The 21,407-nt window shown below is 41.2% G+C and overlaps 1 protein-coding gene across 1 annotated transcript in view; it reads right to left on the bottom strand.

Moving 5' to 3' along the window:
- The window catches only part of EXOC4 (exocyst complex component 4), a 442,826-nt gene that overhangs the window by 394,573 nt on the left and 26,846 nt on the right, over positions 1-21,407 (bottom strand). The window contains exon 3 of the mRNA XM_009882971.1: positions 19,561-19,755. Coding sequence (XP_009881273.1) covers positions 19,561-19,755 — 195 coding nt within the window. The remainder of the gene's footprint in view (positions 1-19,560; positions 19,756-21,407) is intronic.

Below are 21,407 nucleotides of genomic sequence, written 5' to 3'. Positions count from 1 at the left end.
GGTTTTGTCAGGGCAGGCTAATGGTTGGACTTGATGATCTTAAAGGTCCCTTCCGACCTCAGTGATTCTATGACTCTATGATTCTAAGGATAAACATTGTGTTAAAAAAAAAAAAAAAAAGAAAACAAACATTTTCCCGTTCTGTAGTTTTACTTACAGAAAGACGATCCCGGCAACAAGCAAGCTATAAAGCAGCATCCCAGATTATATTTCAGAATACAAAATACGAGATTAAAACATTTGTCTAATTTGTGTGCTGGATAACCTACCCCAGACCAGTAGCATAAGCAACTAAAATAGTGCAAAGATGTCTAAGAAGAATGCACAAAATTAAAAATATGTACAGATCTAACAACGGAACTGTTATGAGAAAAACCTTGACAAGCTTTGATTTCACCTGACTATGCTGGGAAAGATCAGTCCTTCAAACTCATATTCAGCAAATAACCACACTGTCATCACAAAGGCTTTGTTCTCCAGCAGAAGGGAGATGAGGAGTTACAGAGATGGATGGAAAAGAAGGGGCAGCAGAAAGTGAATAGGAAGAGCAGTAATAATGACAACAACTGCTCCGTTGATTACGTGGAAACACGAGCAGAAGTAGTTTACAACCGGCTTTATTTGAAGTCCAAGTATCCATTTGGGCCACGTTAACAAGATGATCAACTATCTTGAGAAACAGTGAGGTTACAACGGGACTTGGAAGATCACCACAGTGGGTCAGCCAAGAGCACAGCCACGTGCAGCCAAGAAAAAATGAGATGAGCACTGAGAGCTAGAGAGCACAGCCACGTGCAGCCAAGAAAAAAATGAGATGAGCACTGAGAGCAGGACTAGAAAGAAAGAACACCTTATAAATTGAATATAACGGAGACTATGTCTATCATTGGCAAAGTTTAAATCAAGAGCAGAATTTCATGCCCCCACTCAGCTAGTAACACACCATCACTTGTATTATGCAAAAGACCCAAATGTATGATAAAAATACTTTCAACTTTGAAAATCATAGAGGTTTATTTACTGTTGTATCATCAACTCATCACTCAACTTGGTCTTATAATTTCCACTAGTTGTTCTTAACCTTTTGTCATTTCAAACCTTGATATGCAAAAGGAGACAGATGAGTGGGAGATGGGCTGCACAAAGCAGTGAGAGGTCGGAGCACAGCACAAATACTGCTCTGCAAAAAAAAGTGTTGCTGTTCCTCAAGTTAGCAGTGACTCTGCCACTTAGAAAACCTTAATTTAGGAGTAAAAAAAAATTATTTCTTGATTTTTATCAAAAAAAGCAGAGCTGCTCCTCTGCTTATAGTACACAGAACAACTCAAGAAAAAGGCGCATTCGAGAAAGAAACCAAAGTGTTGGGGGTTGAATGTATTTATATTGTTAGCACCATTAGTAAACATAAAAAGCTTTTCACATTTTGAAACGCAACTGTCTCCCTCCCTCTTGAATACTAAACTTCAAAAAAATAGGGATCTTATATTTAAATTGTATCTATGATTTTTCCATTTATTTATTACAAAGTTACCCGGAGTCCTCAGACAGACAGAAGCCCTTCACTTCTAATGATCTGCATCACTTATTAGGATTTTAATTTAATTACTTTGAACAATTAAGAACAGAAAAACCTTACAAGCTACAACATTCCCACATCAGTTTTCATATTTTCAGTACATTATAGCAAGTTCTGGGTTTTTTTCCGTTCCTCAGCAGCATTTTGAACGCTCACTTCAAAAGAAGCCGTGCTGGGAAATTAAACACCTCTACATTGAGAGAAGTACTATAAACCATTCTCTTCTCCATTGCTAGAACGGCCGAGCTTCTCTGGTTGGTATCTTCTACCATATTCCTCTCTGCTTTACAGAGCTTGTTCTACATCAAAATTAAAAGGCATTTAAGCCACCTTAAATGGCACCTGCCATTAAGGATAGCGGTGAAGCCAAAGGCTATCCACACCTACCAACAAGTGACCCCAAATGCACAACGGCACAATCCCCCGATGAGATGGGGGGAGGGTGAGAAATAACCGTAGTAGCTCAGAAGCACTGTGGTCACTGAGTCAACACTGACGTGTAACAGCAGCAAGCGCAGACTTCAACATTTTCTGTTAGGGCGAGTCAACAAATTCTGTAAGTCAGGAATCGGCATTCATAGCGTTGCTAGAATAACATACTGACCCAGCTCGGAAGGGAGCTCCGGAGGTGTCCAGTCCAATCCCCTGCTGAAAGCACGGCTAACGTCAACGTTCCATCAGACTGCCGATCTAACCAACAGATCTGCAAGCATGGAGATCTGCATGGTCTCACACTCCCGGTGCTTAACCCCTCTCACAGGGAAGAATATTCACCCCAGTTTCTCCCACAGAAATTGGTGATGGTCACCCCTCGTTTGTGAGCTTCTGAGAGGAGCTTGGCTCCATTTCTCCTTTAACTCTTTTAGATGGTCACAGACAGCAATAAGGCCACACTTTTCTGCAGACTGAACAAACCAAATTACTGCAGCATCTTCTTCTACCTTGTGTGCTTCTAACCCCCAACCACCCTGGGGCTCTCCACAGGACTTGCTCCCATGAGGTTCCTCTCCCATACAAGAAAAGGTATGTTCTTGCAGAGGCGCTCCCAAAACTGAATGTGGTACTCCAAACGCAGCCTCACAACTGCATAGTCGCTTACCTTCATCTGCTGGCTGTGACCCTGCAAATGCAGAAGTGGGACATCCAACTAACAGGACACGGTATGATTTGGCACAATACTGTGTTACCCAAAAAGGGAGTCAGGGAACCAAACCCCGTTTTTCCGGTCATTGCCGCCCTGCGCATACACCGAACTGAGGGTGCAATTAATATACCACTCCTGCTTTTTGCTCCTTATCCTTGCCGTGGTAGGCGTGTTGGATAATGAAGATTAAAGATGCTATAAAACATGAAAAGGTATCACATTTAATTAGATTTTCTTCCCTTTCTTTTCTCCCCTCAGCTTAGACTAGATTTCCCAAGTAGTTACCTGGTTTTTAATACTCCTATTACCTACTCTGCGCTATTCATACCAACAAAAGGACTAATAGATGTAGCGGGGAAGAGCTATCACTACAAGACTCTGGTTAAGACGATAATGGAATAGCAGCCTGTCTCAGAGAACCTGAAAATTAGACGTAGAAAAAGAGAACAACGAGTGGTTCAAGGGTCCGGAAAAAACACCCAAGAGTCCTTCAAGCCTCTTTCTTACACCTGCCTGCCTTCGCTAAATGGAAATTAATAAGTGATTATTTTTTTCTTCTGAGGATGGGAGGTTGGGGGTAGATAATGGCATCGTGTTTGAGCACCTGGACACAAAGATAATTACAGGTAAGAGAGCTCCCCAACATTTTTCTTTTGGCACGGTCTGGGGTGGGGAGACGAGCCGCAGCAAGAGAAAACAGCTGGAAGGTGAATCAACAAGCAAACATCGTGTTATTCTTCTTTAAAAAGCTGATTGACCATGAGCAAATGGGACCAAAAGAAATGCGAGGTAATCCCTACCACCACCTTTTTTTTAAAAAAAAAAAAACTCTGAAAGAAGTTTGTCTCTCCTATTGAAAGCCACACTTAGGTAAATACAAAATAACCATATTTAGTCAAATAAAAATTAAAATATTGGCTTGGATTACAATAGAATTGGACTTAGATAATCTGATAGGTAGTTCTGATGTTAAAATCTACTTATCTATATACAGTTATTATTGTAGGTAATAAGTATATTATTAAGTAGTGACCCTTTAGAAAAAAAAGCATCAATGAAATAAGGCTGAAAAAAAAAAATAGTTCTGCTTCGTATGAGCTAAAAATCACAAGTTTATAGAAAATAACTGTGGCACCAGAACCATTACGCAGCTTGTTTAAAGGTCACAGTCAGTTTATAGTAGGGCTTAATTGCCTTAAAAAGAAAATGTAGCTAAACATTCGCCTATCATAACATCCAATTTGGAAGGTTTTAATTTAGCGTTTTACAACAAACTAGAACGTAAGTACTAGCAAGATATTTGTTAAAATTCTTTCTTTCCTGACGTGGGCCAAAGTTTTCCAATCTGCTTGCAGTTAAACCTACATATTCTCTTAAAAGGTTTTTCAACAGTATTTTAATTTTCCAAAAGCATTGTAAAATAGATGTGAACGGACTGGAATTTTTTTTTTTTTCTTTTAATTCTAGACCTCCACAGTGCTGGAATTTCATGAGCAGAAATAAAATGAAAGCCCTCAACTAGGTGCTTCTTCAAGGCAAAAAGAATCCAGAATAATGGTTGCTCAAGCTCGAAAACCAAATGCTTTCCATCTGGGGTACCAGCCTATTCTGAGTTCAGACAACAGATATGAAAACATGAACAAACAACTGACAAAGGATAAAGGAAAACAATGTGGTAGGTCACCATTTGAAGAAAAGAAAAAAAAAAAAAGTCATGTCATACACAAGCAGTTTGACAAAAGGAAAATAGCTGAACCCCTGAATAAAACAGGGAATAAATAGCATCAGCCTGGAAGGTTGCAGTTGCCTTGCTGGATGAATAAAGACAATGCTGACATTTAAAAGGAGGAGAATTGATCTACTGCTTTTACAAGGAACCCATTTTCAGAAGGGACAGGAAAGGAAAACAACTGAAAAATGGCTTAAATGTGGGTAGCCAGATCTAAACAAGCTGTTCATGGAATTCAATATGCACATGACTTGTGGGAGATAAGGATCTAACCTGAAAAGTTCGCTTAAGAAACAGAAGGGTACTCACACTCCAGCTGTTGGGATTCTGCACTGGGCAAAAAGGCAGAAAACCTACAAATGATGGGCCTCTATTAAAAAAAATTAACACATGATAAATTTAAGAGCAGATGGTGCATTAGAGAACTGATCCTCCAACCTTCTAACACTGCAAATGTATCTAAGGGATGCTCAATTACACACGACAAGGAATTTTCCAGCAGGTTGTTTTCGTTGGCACGTGGCACCTCACCTCCAACATATCTAAAGAAACCAGCAACTGCAAGAGGCTGAAGACACACTCTTGGAGGGGCACTATTCTGAGGGACTATGGTATGGGGGTGACCCATGCTGGAGCAGGGACAGCCTCAAAGAGACTGCAGTTTGTGGAAAAGTGTAGCAGAGGAAACCCTGAAGAACCAAAATGCTGCAGAAGAAACCAGTAAGAAGCAGAGTAGCAGGAAGAAACCCTTACAGGTGACACCGACTATCTGTGCCATCCATCGTCTCAGCAGAGGAACTGCGACAGATTGCGCATAAGCCATGGAAAAAATAAGTTGAGACTGCAGGAACCCCGGTCGAGGCTTTCCCAGATCAGTCTGACACAGAACTTGAAATGTTTTTAGCAAAACTGACCTTTTTGGAAACCTAAATTTCAGTATCAGACAATGATTTCAAGTGGTTTTCATTGTTTAATTCCATTTAAACGTGACACCACATGACAAAATCACACAAAAGGGTTGAAGTTGGAAGGGACCTCCTGAGGTCATCAGGTCCAGTTTGTGTTAACTAGCATCAGGTGCTAGTTTGTGTTAACTAGCAAAAAACTAAGCAAGAGTTCCCAAAGTTGAGGCTGTTTTGCCTGCAAAACTCCCAGATTTTCTTTGGATGATGAAGAGAATCACAGTATCAAAAAATGGTTGAGGTTGGCTGGGACCTCTGTAGGTCATTGGGTCCAACTCCCCTGCTCAAGCAGGGCCACCCAGAGCCAGCTGCCCAGGACCACATCCACATGGCTTTGGAGTATCTCCAAGGACGGAGATGCCACTACCTCCCTGGACAGCCTGTGCCAGTGCTCAGTCACCCTCCCAGTAAAAAAGTATTTCCTGACAGTCAGAAGGAACCTCCAGTGTTTCAATTTGGGCCCATTGCCTCCGCTCCTGTCACTGGGCACCACCAAACAGAGCCTGGCTGCATCCTCTTTGCCTCCTCCCTTCAGGTATTTATACACATTCACAGAATGGTTAGAGTTGGACGGGACCTTAAAGATCATCTCGTTCCAACCCCCTGCCCTGGGCAGGGACACCTCCCACCAGACCAGGTTGCTCCAAGCCCCGTCCAACCTGGCCTTGAACACCTCCAGGGATGGGGCAGCCACAGCTTCTCTGGGCAACCTGCACCAGGGGCTCACCACCCTCACAGGAAAGAATTTCTTCCCTAATATCTAATCTTAATCTCCCCTCTTCCAGTTTAAAACTGTTACCCCTCGTCCTACCACTAAGATCCCTCTTGAGCCTTTTCTTCTCCAGGCTGAGCAGTCCCAGCTTTCAGCTTTTCCTCACAGGACAGACGTTCCAGTCCCTTCATCATCCTCGTGGAAAGGGCAAGAACGCTGTAGAGTACTTTGAACCTCCACTACTGGAAACATGTAATGAGTAATTGATTAAGCCTGCTTTTAAACTGCGTTTATATTTTTTAATTAGAAGCTTGACGTAAGCCTTATTAAGTATGCTTGCATTTCATCCGTAAATTTGTTCACTATTTTGGTTGCGAGGTGAATCAAGATGAAGCTGAAATTTTGTGGGAATTGGGTATTAGGCTTAGATTGGATATTAGGAAAAAATTTTCCACTGAAAGGGTTATCAAACACTGGAACGGGATGCCCAGGGAGGTGGTGGTGGATTCGTCATCCCTGAAGGTGTTTAAAAAAAAAGGGTAGATGTGGTACTTGGGGACATGGTTTAGAAGTGGTTTTGTCAGGGTAAGTTAATGGTTGGACTTGATGACCTTCAAGGTCCCTTCCAACTTCAACAATTCTATGAAAAGTTACTGCCTCTGAGCATGGGACATCCAAACAATGGGGCATGTGGAAAACTTTGACCCAAGCTGCAATCCAAAAACTGGGAACTGTCTCCTACCAAACTGCCACGGGCCAGTGTACAGCATAGCGTGAACTGATATCAAGGAAAATCAGTGAACGTGAGCTAGTTAAGATGACCCTGAACTTAAAGTTAACACCCAGGTGGTCCCAAAGCAGGGAGTCGTTAGCTAAAAAGCGTGGAAAATCTGAAAAGCACACAGGTCAGAGTCAGCTATTCCTGACTGCCACTGCCTCCTCCCCTTAAAAACGGGAAAAGGAGATAAGGTACACAGGATGTGAGGGTTAATGAGGAGCTGTAAAACACTGATGATGAACAGCACCGAGTGTTGATTAACAGGCTGGATATTAAGATGATGGAAGAAATTGCTACCAATTTTGTTCACCTTTAAAAAAATCTTGTACAAATTAACAAGCTTAAAGTAAACAAAGAGCTATAAAAGACTGAGGACTAAAGATGATGATTCCTTTGCAATGTTTTGGAAATAGCTGAGGTCACTCACCTTCTTGAGATAAAGGATTTGCTGACCAAATGATGGAGAAAGGGGAGACTGACACAGATGACTGAAGCAGAGAGTGGGAGAAGTCTGCAAGATTAGTTTGAAAGATTCTGAGCTACACACACACAAAAAAGTGCTCATGTTGCAAGAAAACAGCTCATCCTGACACAAGCAATCAGCGTAAGCTCGGGGAAGGACAGGGAAAAACGTACATACAGGAACAGGGTAAAAGGGCTACTTTTTCTGTTTGTGGGGTTTGTTTTCTCTGAAACATGGCACCTTATATTAAGATTCCCACCAGCACAGTCATCGACATTACCAAAACACAGCCACTTCTGCAAAAGGAGGCAACAAACAGCTGCCATATGGCACAGTGCCCGGCAGTAAGAAAGTATATATGAAGGCTAAGGAGGAACACAATTCTTTTTGTAATCCTTTAACTGAGCAGAAAAGTGTTTTCCAGAGAATCAAATTCCAGCAAGCCCAACAAGGCAATTTTGCTAAATCATAGAATCATAGAATGGTTTAGGTTGGAAAGGACCTTGAAGATCATCGAGTTCCAACCCCCCTGCCATGGGCAGGGACACCTCCCACCACACCAGGTTGCCCAAGGCCACCTCCAACCTGGCCTTGAACACCTCCAGGCATGGGGCAGCCACAGCTTCTCTGGGCAACCTGCCCCAGGGGCTCACCACCCTCAGAGTGAAAAACTTCTTCCTAATGTTTAATCTAAACCTGCCCTCTTCCAGTTTAAAGCCATTCCCCCTCATCCTGTCACTCCATGCCCCAGTAAAAAGTCCCTCCCCCAGCTCTCCTGTAGGCCCCCTTTAGGGACTGGAAGGCGGCAATAAGATCTCCCCGGAACCTTCTCTTCTCCAGGCTGAACAGCCCCAACTCTCTCAGCCTCTCCTCATAGGAGAGGTGCTCCAGCCCTCGGATCATCCTTGTGGCTCTCCTCTGGCCCCGCTCCAGCAGGTCCATGTCCTTCTTATGTTGGGGGCTCCAGAGCTGGATGCAGTACTCCAGGTGGGGTCTCAGGAGAGTGGAGTAGAGGGGCAGAATCACCTCCCTTGACCTGCTGGCCACGATCAATCATCCAATCTAGTCTTACTCCTCCCCCCTCAAGAAATTTCCGTGTTATCGTTTACAAGTATGGAGGAGGTCTATTAGGTGGCACAGCCATTTCCCTACCACTATAATACTGCTTTAATTATGCTATATTTTACAAAACTTACTTCTGTCTCTCTTGCCAATAAGACCACTGCTCCTACTTTATGAAAACAAAGCAAACGTCATATAAACGCATAAAGCACAAATGTCCTTTATTTTTCTTAAGTGTTTAAACAGCAGTATTTTCCTCAACAATCTTTCATAAAATTATGATCCTCACTTGCTGTCCTTTAGTCCAGCTACATAAATTTAATTCTTTCCAATTTGCCTTAGTCCTGTCACCCATCAATCATTCCACTTCCTCCTCCACTTGCTGTAATTCATCAATGTCTTTCTAGTAATAAAGCGCTGAAACGAAAAGCAGCGCTCAAGTAACAGAGTGGCTAAAAAACACCAAAAAAAAAAAAAAAAAAGGATTATCCAACTGCTCACTTGGACTTTAACCCAAAACATGAGCAATTTCAACAAGAGTATGGTCAAACGACTTTCCCACAATGGGAAAGTCTATCAGCATCACAGAATTGCCCGAAACTTTTTCCATTAGAGTGATGGAGATGAGACACGTATTGCCCCAGTACCCACAATAGTTGTGTGCCTCAGATCCTCCGGAGCTCCTGGGCAATCAGATGAAATTAGCAAATCAAAGATTCGGTATCATCTCCGAGAAGCGGGTCAGACAGCTCAGCTCTGAACTCACTGCCAAAGCACAACGTTGAAGCCAAAAGTTTAAACCGGTGCAAAAAGCGACAGGGACAAATGCAAGAAAGAAACATCTACTGAGTGGTATTCAACACAGAAGACACCAGCTTTTCCACCAAAAGCTGCATATTGCCGAGTGCTGGATGCTGGGAGCATTTTGGGAAAGGATCACTATTGCTTGCGCTGTCCTCACTCTCCCTTCTCACCACCCTCTGCAGCAGACAGAGTATTGGCCAAAGACCACCTTTGCTCCGACCTTGTACAGACATCTGTATTAGATCCCACTGGAGGGCTGCCATAGACCAGTATAACAGTTGTAGGTATTGTGAAGGCAGCAAAAATAATAAAAAATGCTTTTCCTCACAGTTTGCATTTCCGTATTTTTTGCCTCCTGATTTAATGCATCCTCATTTAGACTTAATTGCCATGAAGAAAAGTGTGTTTTTTCAGGTCCATCTCTGTCCCAAAAGCCTTCTCTCTATATGAACGATGTATAGAACAACAAGGTCCTAACGCATTAAAGCACAACATCAGAACTTGCCTTTCAATGCAAACCTGCAGTTTCCCAAATTGATCCTGTTGCTGTCTTCAGGATGACATTTAAAAGTTTTTATGCTCCGTGTCCCATACCTCTCTTGTTAAAGGAATCTTTAATTCCTTTCAGTTAGCTCCTCACCTATTAATTTACTAACAATTTTTTTTTGTTACAGAATTCATAAATTCACAAAAGGTAATATTAAGACAAATAAGACAACCACTGCCTCCTTAAACCGGCACACTGCCTGTACATCTTCGTTTCTGAGCTGTTCCGTGTAGGTCTTCCTCTAGGTCTACGTGACAACGGCTCATCTATCGCACCATTTTGAAGGTTACTTGGTAGCATTCCACCAACTTTACCAGACATAAAGCAGTTCACTCCAGTGGAAAACTTCTGGGTTAAATTCACCACAAATGTTTCAAATGCTTTACTAAAGACTAAATTTATTATACCTTCTCACCTGCCATTCACTAGCTTTAAAGTTGCAGATTTCTTTACCTAGATCATTTTATATTGTCCCATAACCTAATCTATCTTCAACAATTTTTCTTGGTTTGTTGCGATAGTTTACTATGGAGAGAATTATGTCTGTAAAATCCAGAGTTAAAAAAAGACTTCATGGGAAGACCAGTGATTACTGGAAAAAACATCCGCTGTATTCAAAGGTAAAGTGATAAAAGCGTAAATGACTCACAGAATAAAGTCCACAGCATACCTCAATAATAAAAGTTACCAACAGCAAAGACAGCAAAAGAAATATTAAGCTGAAGGTATGTAATACAACTAGGTTCATGAGTTAAAAGGAAGCAAATGTAAACTAAGCCACAAAACTCTCACCCTGTTCGGAGAGCGCTCCCAAGAAAGGATGCATCATTAAATGGCAGAAGCAACCACCTTAAGCAAAGAACTTCTCATCACTGCATCTACACTGTAATCAGGAAGGATTCAATTTAATGTTTAGAAATGCCCGTTCCCAAAAGCATACGTTATAATGTTACAGAAGCCTCTCCCTTTCATTAAGGACAGCGTCTTGTCACGTAGCTGCAGCTTTCACCATAGAAAGACGCTAGACACCTCTACTCCACCTTCATTACAGCATGTTTTCTTATTTAATAAACTTTCATCAGCTTAAATGAATGGTTGTTATTAGTAAAGCTAACAGCCATACGATAATACTCTAGAGAGATATCAATGCTTGTTGGTGCATTAACGAAGAGCGGAGGGGCCGAGGTCAAGCACGTGTCAATGCAAATGAAGCAGTATCAGGCACTAACAGTTTAATGCAATATACTGCTTCAGATAATGGAAATTAAAGGATTTAAAAAAAGGAGATAAAGTTATTGATAAGTATACCGAGGGAAAAAAATTATAAGTTGTTTCAAAGGGAAAGAAACTCCCCACGTTCTAACATCTTTAAAACTAGCCTAGCAAGTTTATTTAAAAAAAAAACCAAACCACACACACAGAAGAAAATCAGACATCAGAAAACAGAGTTTAAAGAGAAGAAAAAAAAAAAAAAAAAGAGAGAGAAATATACAGAAAAGAGGTGAAAAATGTTCTAACAATACATAGCACCAATGCTTCTCATATAAGGAACTTTGCAGTATTCTACCAAACTTAAATTACTTAAGCTTTACAATGCTCCTTGAAAGCAGACAAATAATATTAATAAGTCCTGGCGTCTGAGTAAAGGTACGGTATTTTAAATGGATGAGCAGCAGACAGAAGAAAGCTCGTTATTTCCAGGCTTATGTGCGAATCACTAGAACATACATCAAGTTAATAAAAACAAAGCTGCCTTCTTTCTCATCCATACCTCAACCACACAGCTAACAGAAACCACGAGGTTTGCCAATCCTTACAAACTAATATGAAACAATTCCTTTAAGCACAAACACTTACACACCTCAGTAGGTAATCTGAAATGAGATACAAGCCTTGAGATGTCAGCTCCGCAATTCGGTTTTCTAAAAGGCTTCTTTGTAATCGATAAGGTCAACAATGACAAGACACAATGTTAGCTGGGAAAGACTTCAAGGCAAGACGTATCGGGAAACTATTACTATTTTTGTAATTCAGAAGAAAGAGAATTTGAAGCAGGGCCAAACTTTAAGTTTTGTAATAAAAGCATTTCTATAGAATTCGAAACTAAGTAAACTTATGGCACTAATTCCAAAATACAAAACTGTTCCACACCAGTACCTGAATCCCAGCTCTGCAATAAGAAATGCAGAAACAAAATGAAAGACTGTTTTTATTGATTTTCATTGTTCCAGCTGAAAGGCAGACAGTAAATAAAATGCATACCGAGAACTGCATTGCAATTTTTTTTATTTTTTTTTTTTATTTCATTATTCCAGACTCCTTAGAGTCTAAGTCTGTTCACCACACGGTACTTTTAACTGAAAGACTCTCCTTCTACTATGCTGAGGAAAGCCACAGGTAGCAGCTACATTCAAGTAACAAAAATGAAAACTCTCCTCAAAAACCATGCCTAGGGCAACAAACATCCACTGTTTTCTGGGAGGATGTTAATGACTCCAAATGCCTTCATCGAGGATTAACATGAAACGCATCGAAAGGCAGGGGACACTGTTACCAAGCACGACATTCCAAGAGGCGGCCAAATACGTGCGTGTGTACATGCACACAGAGCAATATCCTCTCTTCGCTCCTGAGAAAATAGTTCAATATTTTAAGCTCCGTGTTTGACCCCCACTTCCCACAGCAAGCGAAGTTCCTCATCTTCATACACTGTTCTCCAAAATATCTTACCCATAGTTACTCTCTCCTCTAATTCCTTCTCCTACGCCACCTCTCTCCCTTCTGACAGCCTCAGAAGCCGTATGAGCATTTTTGCACAGCATTTCCACTTATTAAAACACCTTCAACTTCTGACCATGTTCTCACCCACCAAGTAGCCCAGTTGAGTTGTAAAGCTTTTCAGTTAAAAAACAAAACAAAACAAAACACTTTTTTATAAAATGCTTTGGTACACAGACAATGAAGCTGGTCAGCATCTCCAGTTTAGACTGGTATGTTCCTGATGCTCTTCAAAAAATTAACCCAGCACAGATCTTGTGGTCTATGGAGCTGAGCAAAAATACATTTAATGCATCATAAGGATGCCGGCGGGGAACTCAGTATGCTTTAACTATGCTGTGTCAGCACAATTGAAAATGACCTAATTTACCTGCAAAGCAATCTCCTCTCCCATCCAGCTGGGTGCCGTGCCACGAACGTTTAATTGAATGCAACAATAACAGCCGCTAGCTCCACTCTAGAAACCGAACAAACCGGCAACGATGCAAATTTGCAGTCAGAAAGCGGTCAGCTCTGAGAAAAGCCTGATGCTACCCCTCACTTCAGAAAGCAGAGCAGAAGACGTATTACTCTCTCCCTGATGTAAGGAAACTGAAAGAGGAGTCCTTAACGTTGAAGAAGAAAAGTAGGTGTTGGAGCGTTCCTTGGCCAACTTCTTGAGAAACAAATTACCGCCATTTCAGCTTTGTATTTATTGGGACAAAGACACATAGGCTAAAGGAGGAGGATGTGCTCATGAGTAAAACACACATACATATCAGTTCCTGGCTCTGTAACACAAGTGTGAAGTTAAACTTAAGTGACGACTAGTCAGAGGGCCTCATACTTCCATCTTTCTACCTTCATTCTTCCTTCTGTCATCCTCCTAACAACAAAAAAAAAAAAAATTCAACTGGAAATAGCAGTTATCTTCACTCCTGTCCTGTGGATGTATTTCTGCAGTGTTGTGGTGTTACGTTACCTGACACAATCCCACCCCAAAGGAACTGTACTCCTGCACCAATAAATCAAGTTCAGAGTAAGTGTTTCACCGTCTATTGGAATTAAAAGATTTTTTTAAAAACTCTATATACTTTGACAAAGTGGTACTAGTTCATTAAAATTGCAAAGCTAGATACATAAAAGCCAGGAAATGCAAAGAAAGTAGCCTATGCAATTTTCATTTAATTGTATTATGATATGACCTTTAATTACTTGATTCAACAACATTTCTTCCTTCAACTGTTTTTCGCATTTCATCTCTTAGATTATTTAAACAAATGGAAAATATTAATTTCTCCCTTATGGGTACCTCATGGGTCAACATTAGAGCCAGAACAATTAGATCAACACCACAGACCTCTACAATACTTGAGTTAATTAAGTAACTGCTAGGCAGAGCGTACTGCCCTTCAACACACAGCCCAGTGCCGGGGGAGACTCGACACGGAACTGCTTCCTCCAAGCAAGACTCCTGTCCTTGTCCACTGCTGCCCATCCTGCTGCATGCCCTCTGCTTCAAGTTCTGGCTATAGTGTTGTGTAGCCCATCCAAAACACCTCTTCCAGAAGAACTGGGGTTCCTGCCTTCCAGCAATCAAGCTCATGCTTCCAGGCCAAGTGCTAGCTGTGCCCTCAACCCCAGCTTGCCTCTGCCACCAGCTCTGCTGCTCTCCCCTTTGGAAACTGCCCACTGCCTTTTCGTAGGAAGCTCCTTCTGCATCAGAATTCCCCTCTCAGCACCTGATCATAGAATTATTTAGCTTGGAAAAGAACTTTAAGATCATTGACCGAAGACCTAGCACTGCCAAGTCCACCTCTAAACCATGTCCCTCAGCACCACATCTACACATCCTTTAAATACCTCCAAGGATGGCGTTTCCACCCCTTCCCTGGGCAGCCTGTTCCAGTGCTTCACAATGCCTTCTGTGAAGACATTTTTCCCGATATCCAACCTAAACCTCCCCTGGCGCAACTTGAGGCCGTTTCCTCTTGTCCCATCACCTGTTCCTTGGGAGAAGAGACCGACCCCCCCTCACTACACCCTCCTTTCAGGGAGCTGCAGAAAGCGATAAGGTCTCCCCTCAGCCTCCTTTTTATGCTTTACATAGAAGAGAAAATACACACCCATGCATGCATGTGTACTCAACTGCCACATCAAAATGAATGTTACTTTTAGCAATTTAGCATGTGAAAAACCAGATCATTTACAGAAAAACATACAAACTCATACTTTAAAGAAGCATATACAGAAATTGAAAATAACTGAAATGTATTCGATCTCAAACGGGAGTTCTATCTGTTCCAGACCCTCCTGACTTCTCCAAAGCTCCACAATTCATTCAAGTTCCAGTATTTGGAGGCTGGCTACAAAGAAGATAGAGACTAATAGAATGGTTTAGGTTAGAAGGGACCTTCAAGATCATCCAGTCCCACCCCCCTGCCATGGGCAGGGACCCCTCCCCCCAGCCCAGGTTGCTCCAAGCCCCGTCCAACCTCGCCTTGAACACCTCCAGGGATGGGGCAGCCACAGCTTCTCGGGGCAACCTGCGCCAGGGGCTCACTTCCCGCAGTGTCAAGAATTTCTTCCTAATATCTAATCTAAATCTCCCCTCTTCCAGTTTGAAGCCATCCCCCTTCATCCTATCACTACATGCCCCAGTAAAAAGTCCCTCCCCAGCTCTCCTGTAGCCCCTTTAGGTACTGGAAGGCCACTATAAGATCTCCCCAGAGCCTTCTCTTCTCCAGGCTGAACAGCCCCAACTCTCTCAGCCTCTCCTCATAGCAGAGGGGCTCCAGCCCTCACAGCATCTTCGTGGCCTCCTCCGGCCCCGCTCCAACAGGTCCAAGGACTCCCTTTTCACAAGGAGTCACAATGGAAAAGACAAGGGGTCATGGGTACAAGTTATTCCTGGGGATATTCTGACTGGATACAAGAGAAAATTTTTCACACTGCGAACAATCAGCCATTGGAATAACCTCCCCAGGGAAGCAGTGGATTCTGCAACATTGGACGCTTTCAAGATTCAGCTGGGCAGGGTGCTGGGCCATCTTGTCTAGACCGTGCTTTTGCCAAGAAAGGATGGACCAGGTGATCCTTGAGCTCCCTTCCAACCTGGCATTCTGTGATTCCATGATTTTAACACAAGCTGTATAAGGTGCAATTACAGAACAGCAAACGTAATCCTACTGGCTCTGCTCACCGGAGTGCATATTATCAAGATGCTGGAGGACCACAGAACATGAATACATGATATTTGAAGCTCATCTGTGCTACTCTGGATGGATACAGAATCAGAAACAAAGAAGTTGCCACTTAAAATTTTTAACTTCATACAAATGTAAGCTGTCACAAAATACCTTTGCATTATGCTTATACTACTGGGAAAAGCTGCCATTCTTTTATTAACAATTCTTCCCAGCATTACTCAGTCATTGCACATTAGAACCAGCAGCTGGAGAGTTTTGAGTGATAATGAAACCTGTAACAAGCCATCTTCAGCCGTCTTTTCCAAACAATAAGGGAATTAAAATTTCAATTTAAATGCAGAGGTTTGAAACACGCTTCAGTGGCAAAATTACTTCAATTAATGTGAGTGGAATACAAAGAACAGACTGCAGAAATGTGATGCAGCAACCAGAAATTATGCCATTAGAGTGCTTGCATCAACCTAACACAAGGACTGCAAAGGTCTAATTTCAACTGTACATATCACAAGGCTACAGGCAACAATATTAATCAGAGCTCCAATTTCAATGTGAGGGATATAAACTCCTTGTCAGATCGCTTCGGGCTTTTTATAAGCCATGAGCATCTGTTTACCTTGAGGAATGAAACAAAAGGACAGAGAGATCCATACATACGCTGCATCCCTGACAGTTCAGTAATTATTTTACATAGTGTTCATATCCTATAAAAGGCAAAAGGAATTATCCTGCAGCGAGTGAGTGATTACAACATCACAGTCCTGCAGAAGCAGTGTTAACAGAAGATGGCAAAAGCCAGTGAGCCTACAGCAATTTTTGTCTATGAAAAAGCTCCAGATGCAGGTAGGTTACTATTTCTTCCCTACAGGTACACTGCTCTTCGAATGAGAATTGCAAGTGTCAATGAACGGCTGAAATAGCGCATTCAATTCTCACTTGAGGTTTCTCCGCATTCATTGATATATAAAAAAAAATAAATAATCCAAGAGCTGCTTTTTATATCATTACCATTTGATTTCTTAGAGAAGATAAGCTTATTCTGGAAAACAAACAGCAAAACCAAGTACGGTATACCACAGAAGTCTGTACTGCAACGAGGGCTAATATTGGCTCTAACTTATAGTCTTGGGCAACCATACCTACACGCACACACACATGTGTATATGTATATAAGTGTACATATAAAAAAACTCCACACGCAATATATTGCAAACCAATAAGACATCACAAATACATATATTGCAAACCATTTCTAAAGCATATTATATGATAAATCTTAAGTATTGTTATTTTTCTTCTTACACCTCCCATCTTATATTTCAGATAGGAAATTACTTACTTTTCTGGAATTTCCTTCTGAAAAGAATTACAGTTAAAAAAAACAAAAAAAACCAAAAAACCACAAACAAACAAAAATGACACCAAAAGACAAGCAAACTGGAAAGTCCATCAGTAAAAGCAAGCACCAACTGGTTAACGTTTCAACTTATAGTGATGTTAACTCTGAATACCGTGTTTTTCCCCCTACACTGAACGCCCTTAATTTACATCTACTTCTTCATCTCTCATAATTGAAAATATCAGACTAATACGACACTCCAATTTCCTACATCAAAAACCTGACAAAAGTTTTGGCAAAACCTGACTGTGCTCTTCTCACATATGCTGCCTCAAGTCATTGCATTGCAGATCTGTTTTCAGGAATTCTAATAGATTTTACATAACATTTTATAAATTACCACAAAAATTCCACTCTGCATTACACAAGAGAAATGGATACATTAGCCATCCCAGATTGTTTACAGTACGGTGGGAAAGATATAAGACAACAGTTCATATTGTCTCCCATAGTGAAATTCTAAAGAGAATACCATTGTGAGGGTTCCTGGAAGATAGTTTTAAAAAGGAAGAAAGGGAAAATTGTAGATTATAGAAAGATGATTGCATCCGGTGTGGCATGAAAAGAGAACATGAACAGCAGAAAAGAACAGGAAGGTGATGGCAAAGTGAAATCCGACAAGAGGACACGACAGCGACAACAAAAATCCAGAATGGGTTACACATGCCATCAAAGAAAGGGACGAGGAGGCTGACATGAAACTGCTGAATGTGTTTCAGAGGGAACAAGGTGAGTTTTAGAAAGTCATATTAAAGGTAGACTGAGATAAAATGGAAAGAAGGAAATTAAAGTTCAAGCATGGGCTCTACAAGTATCAGGTGACAACACCAAGATTTCCAGCTCCTTATCCTGTTGAATAATGATTTATTAAAAAGAAGTGAAGAGGCACAGCTAAGAGAAATACAAAGGACACAGTAAAGTCGAAAAAAACAAAAACAAAAACAAAAGAAGGCAATTAAAAGATTTCTTTAAAGGCATTCTCTGGCAAACACAAAGAGTAATATGATCAGACATACTTCTCTCGCCTTCACTTTTGAATCACAGACTGCTTAAGGTTGGGAAGAACCTCTAGAGAACATCTAATCCACCCTCCTGCTCAAACATGGTCACCTACAGGCCAGTTGCCCAGGACCACATCCAGCCTGGTTTTGAAAATTTTCCATAGAGGAGACTCCCCAACCTCTCTGGGCAACCTGCTCCAGTGTTCAATCATATTTACAGTAAAAGATGTTTTCTTACACCAAACATTTTTTCCTTTGTTTCAATCTGTGCCCATTGCCTCTTCTCCTGCACTGGGCACCACCGAGAAAAGTCCAGCTCTGTTTTCTTTGCACCCTCCCATCAGACATTTATAGCCATTGATAAGATCTCCCTGAGGTTTCTCTTCTCCCAGTGAAGCAGTCTCAGCTCCCTCAGCCTCTCTTTACATATGCAAGATGCTGCTGTCCCCTAACGTCTTCCTGATCCTTCACTGGACTCAATCTAGGAACTCCATCTCTTTCTTGTCCTGGAGAGCCCAGAACTGGACTCAGCACTCCACGTGTCAGGACTGAGTAGAGGGGAAGAATCACCTTTCTTGTAAAGCTTTTTAATTATTGGTAGAAGACAGTTCCAGGAAAGAAAGGACTGGAGCCTGGTGAGGAGACGTGCTTGTTATGTTGAGAAACAAAAGGAAAAGAAAAAAGATTGTTATTAGAGAAGTGTGGGAAACTTCTACCTCTACCACAAGACTGGAATTGAAAGGTATGCTTATAAAATGGAACTGAAGAAGAAAATATGGAACTGAAGAGGAAAAACACTTGAAGGGAGAGAGGAAAATAATATCAAAAAAGAGCTGGAAATAAGTAGAAATGATCAAGAGTCCTGGTAAAGGATTTAGAAGAAGACAATGAGAGGCAGACACACCTGAACGGTCAAAGACAGTCTCCTGTCTGAATAATAACAAAAGTTGTGAGTGCATTCTGGGAGACGAAATATGAGAGAAACAGGATAGTTCTTCCATAACAAAAATGGTTTTGAAATAATTGATAACATATAAAGAATGAAGATGATACAGGCAGGTGTTAGGGAAATTCCTTTTAAAATAAAGCACCAGGTTGCAAAAGTAGAAGGAAATCCTATAGATGAAAGGTTATAGAAAGCGTCAGGATCAGGAAAAGTACACAGGTAAAGACAGCTCTGAAAGACAAGAGCTAACCAAACAGGATGGGAGACTGTGACCCTAAGTCTAGTCAGGGAAGGATCAAAACAAAACCAAATGGAAATTCCAACACAAGAAAGCAGCAAATGACAAAAGAAGAAACTAAGCAGGGAAAAAAAAGGAAATACTAACAGAGACGGCAGAACTGCCTGCAGATGATCAGACAGCTGACCAGCGTGTTTCTGGTGGGTACTGGCCCAGCACGAGGTACCACATCTTACCAGCATGTCTGTTGCGTTGAGGTAGTGTTTGCTGGCCATGCACTGTTCCAGCTTCTGAGGCACTTGCTTGATGTTCTCTATCTCGTCCAGCAAATTCAGGACATGTTTGTGCTCAATCCCTTCAATCCACAGCTTGCGCAACTCATCCCGCTTGCAATGCAGCAGCATCTTGCACGATAGCAGATTCTCCTTCACCTAGAAGCAACAAGTCAAAAGATTAATTAAATCTGTCCCTGGAACCGGCGCTTCTAACACAGATCAGCCCTCTCCCACATTTACTTTATTAGGAATTCCAAAAATAGTACAAAACTATAACCAAATCCAAGTTTCTTAAAATTTCTGCTTATTCCTTTGGCTGAAGGGAAACATATAGTACATAAAAATCAGAACTGCTTTCATAGTCAAATGGTTTTTAGTGCAAATTTTGTACCACTAGTGAAAATTTAACTAAAGTATCGTAACGTGAACAAACACAGGATCCTACAACCACGACCAAAGACTTATTTGCACATTTTCCAACAATCAGTTCAGTATTTTGGCATATAGCGAGGATCCAATTTTCAGTGAAAGCAAATAAGCCACTACTAATTTTTCTGCTGTAAACATATTCCATCTGCCTATTAAATCTTTTGGCACGTCTCCTCCTTTCTTCAAGTTTGGTGTCCATTTCTTGAAACATGACTATCTAAAAGCACAAGAATTTTCCTAAAACCTCAAGCGTATTTATTTATCTTTTTTAAAAGATATGGTTCCATCAGAACAAACAGCAGTTAAGATACAGTTCAATTCAGGATTTCCATTATTTATCAAGGCCATTACATCACCCAGAGAAACAGATTGGTATTTGTCATTCAGTTTGTTTTCGAGCCTCATGCCATCCTCTTTGAGTGGCAAAGGCTCTACTATTCTACCCCATTCAGGAAACATCAAGAGTTTTTCTTCTCCATTCCTTCCGTTCAAACACGCAGCCTGCGTTCTCTGCTTTCAGGTTTTCCCAATATCCTCTGGTAAGGTCGGTATAACCTAACTTTTCTTGAATAATGCAAATCAATAATACATATTAAAATGTGAAAGCAATTAACAACACAGCTTCACACATTGCTTTCACACCACTCTTGTTTTTGTGATAAGTTATGAATACTTAGGGTTCAACCTTTTCTCAGGCTGAACTCTCACTGAATTACACATGAAGAGAGACTCTCAGAAGTATGCCCTTCAATTTATTTTTAAATAATGAGCCTTCAAAGCACTCCAGAAATCCCATTTCAGCTGCACATTCTCCTACTTTGTCCATCTAAAGGCAGTTTAAAAAAAGAAATACTTGCGAAACACGTGGACAGACCAAAATACAGACAAATGGTAAATAACAATAGCTCCATAAAACACTCTCCATCCAGAGTCAGAAGAGACTAAGTTTTCAACACAGTCGCATCGTACTCTGAAATGTCCTTCTGAGAAGAGTAACACAGAAAAAATCCTCAGCCAACAGAAAAGCTAATGTAAGAGTGTCATAACTTGCTGCAAAAGCAGAGGCAAACTAAAATGCATACAGAGTTCATTTCAGACTTAATCCCTGTTCAATACCTTAATTTAAAATGTTTCACTGACCTAGCACACCATCAGCAGTGGACTGCTGTTACACAGAGCCAAATTAGGTCAGCAAAACAATCATGGGGCTAGAAGGAATCTCACAAGGCACTCCTACTCCTGTCCTTGCAAGAAAGATGATCAACTCTGTCTACATTTGGGAGCAGGGGAAGGAGCGAATAGAAAATCTTTAAGAAAGAACCTCCCTTTGGTAGACCCAATTGTTTCTACTTCATAATTCAGTTTTACACCAGTAACAC

This window comes from Charadrius vociferus, unplaced genomic scaffold (assembly GCF_000708025.1).
Source record: "Charadrius vociferus isolate BGI_N301 unplaced genomic scaffold, ASM70802v2 scaffold32, whole genome shotgun sequence".
NCBI classification, from domain to species: Eukaryota; Metazoa; Chordata; class Aves; order Charadriiformes; family Charadriidae; genus Charadrius; species Charadrius vociferus.
The sequence above is the reverse complement of the archived record's forward strand: the minus strand, read 5'-3'. Positions and strand labels throughout refer to the sequence as shown.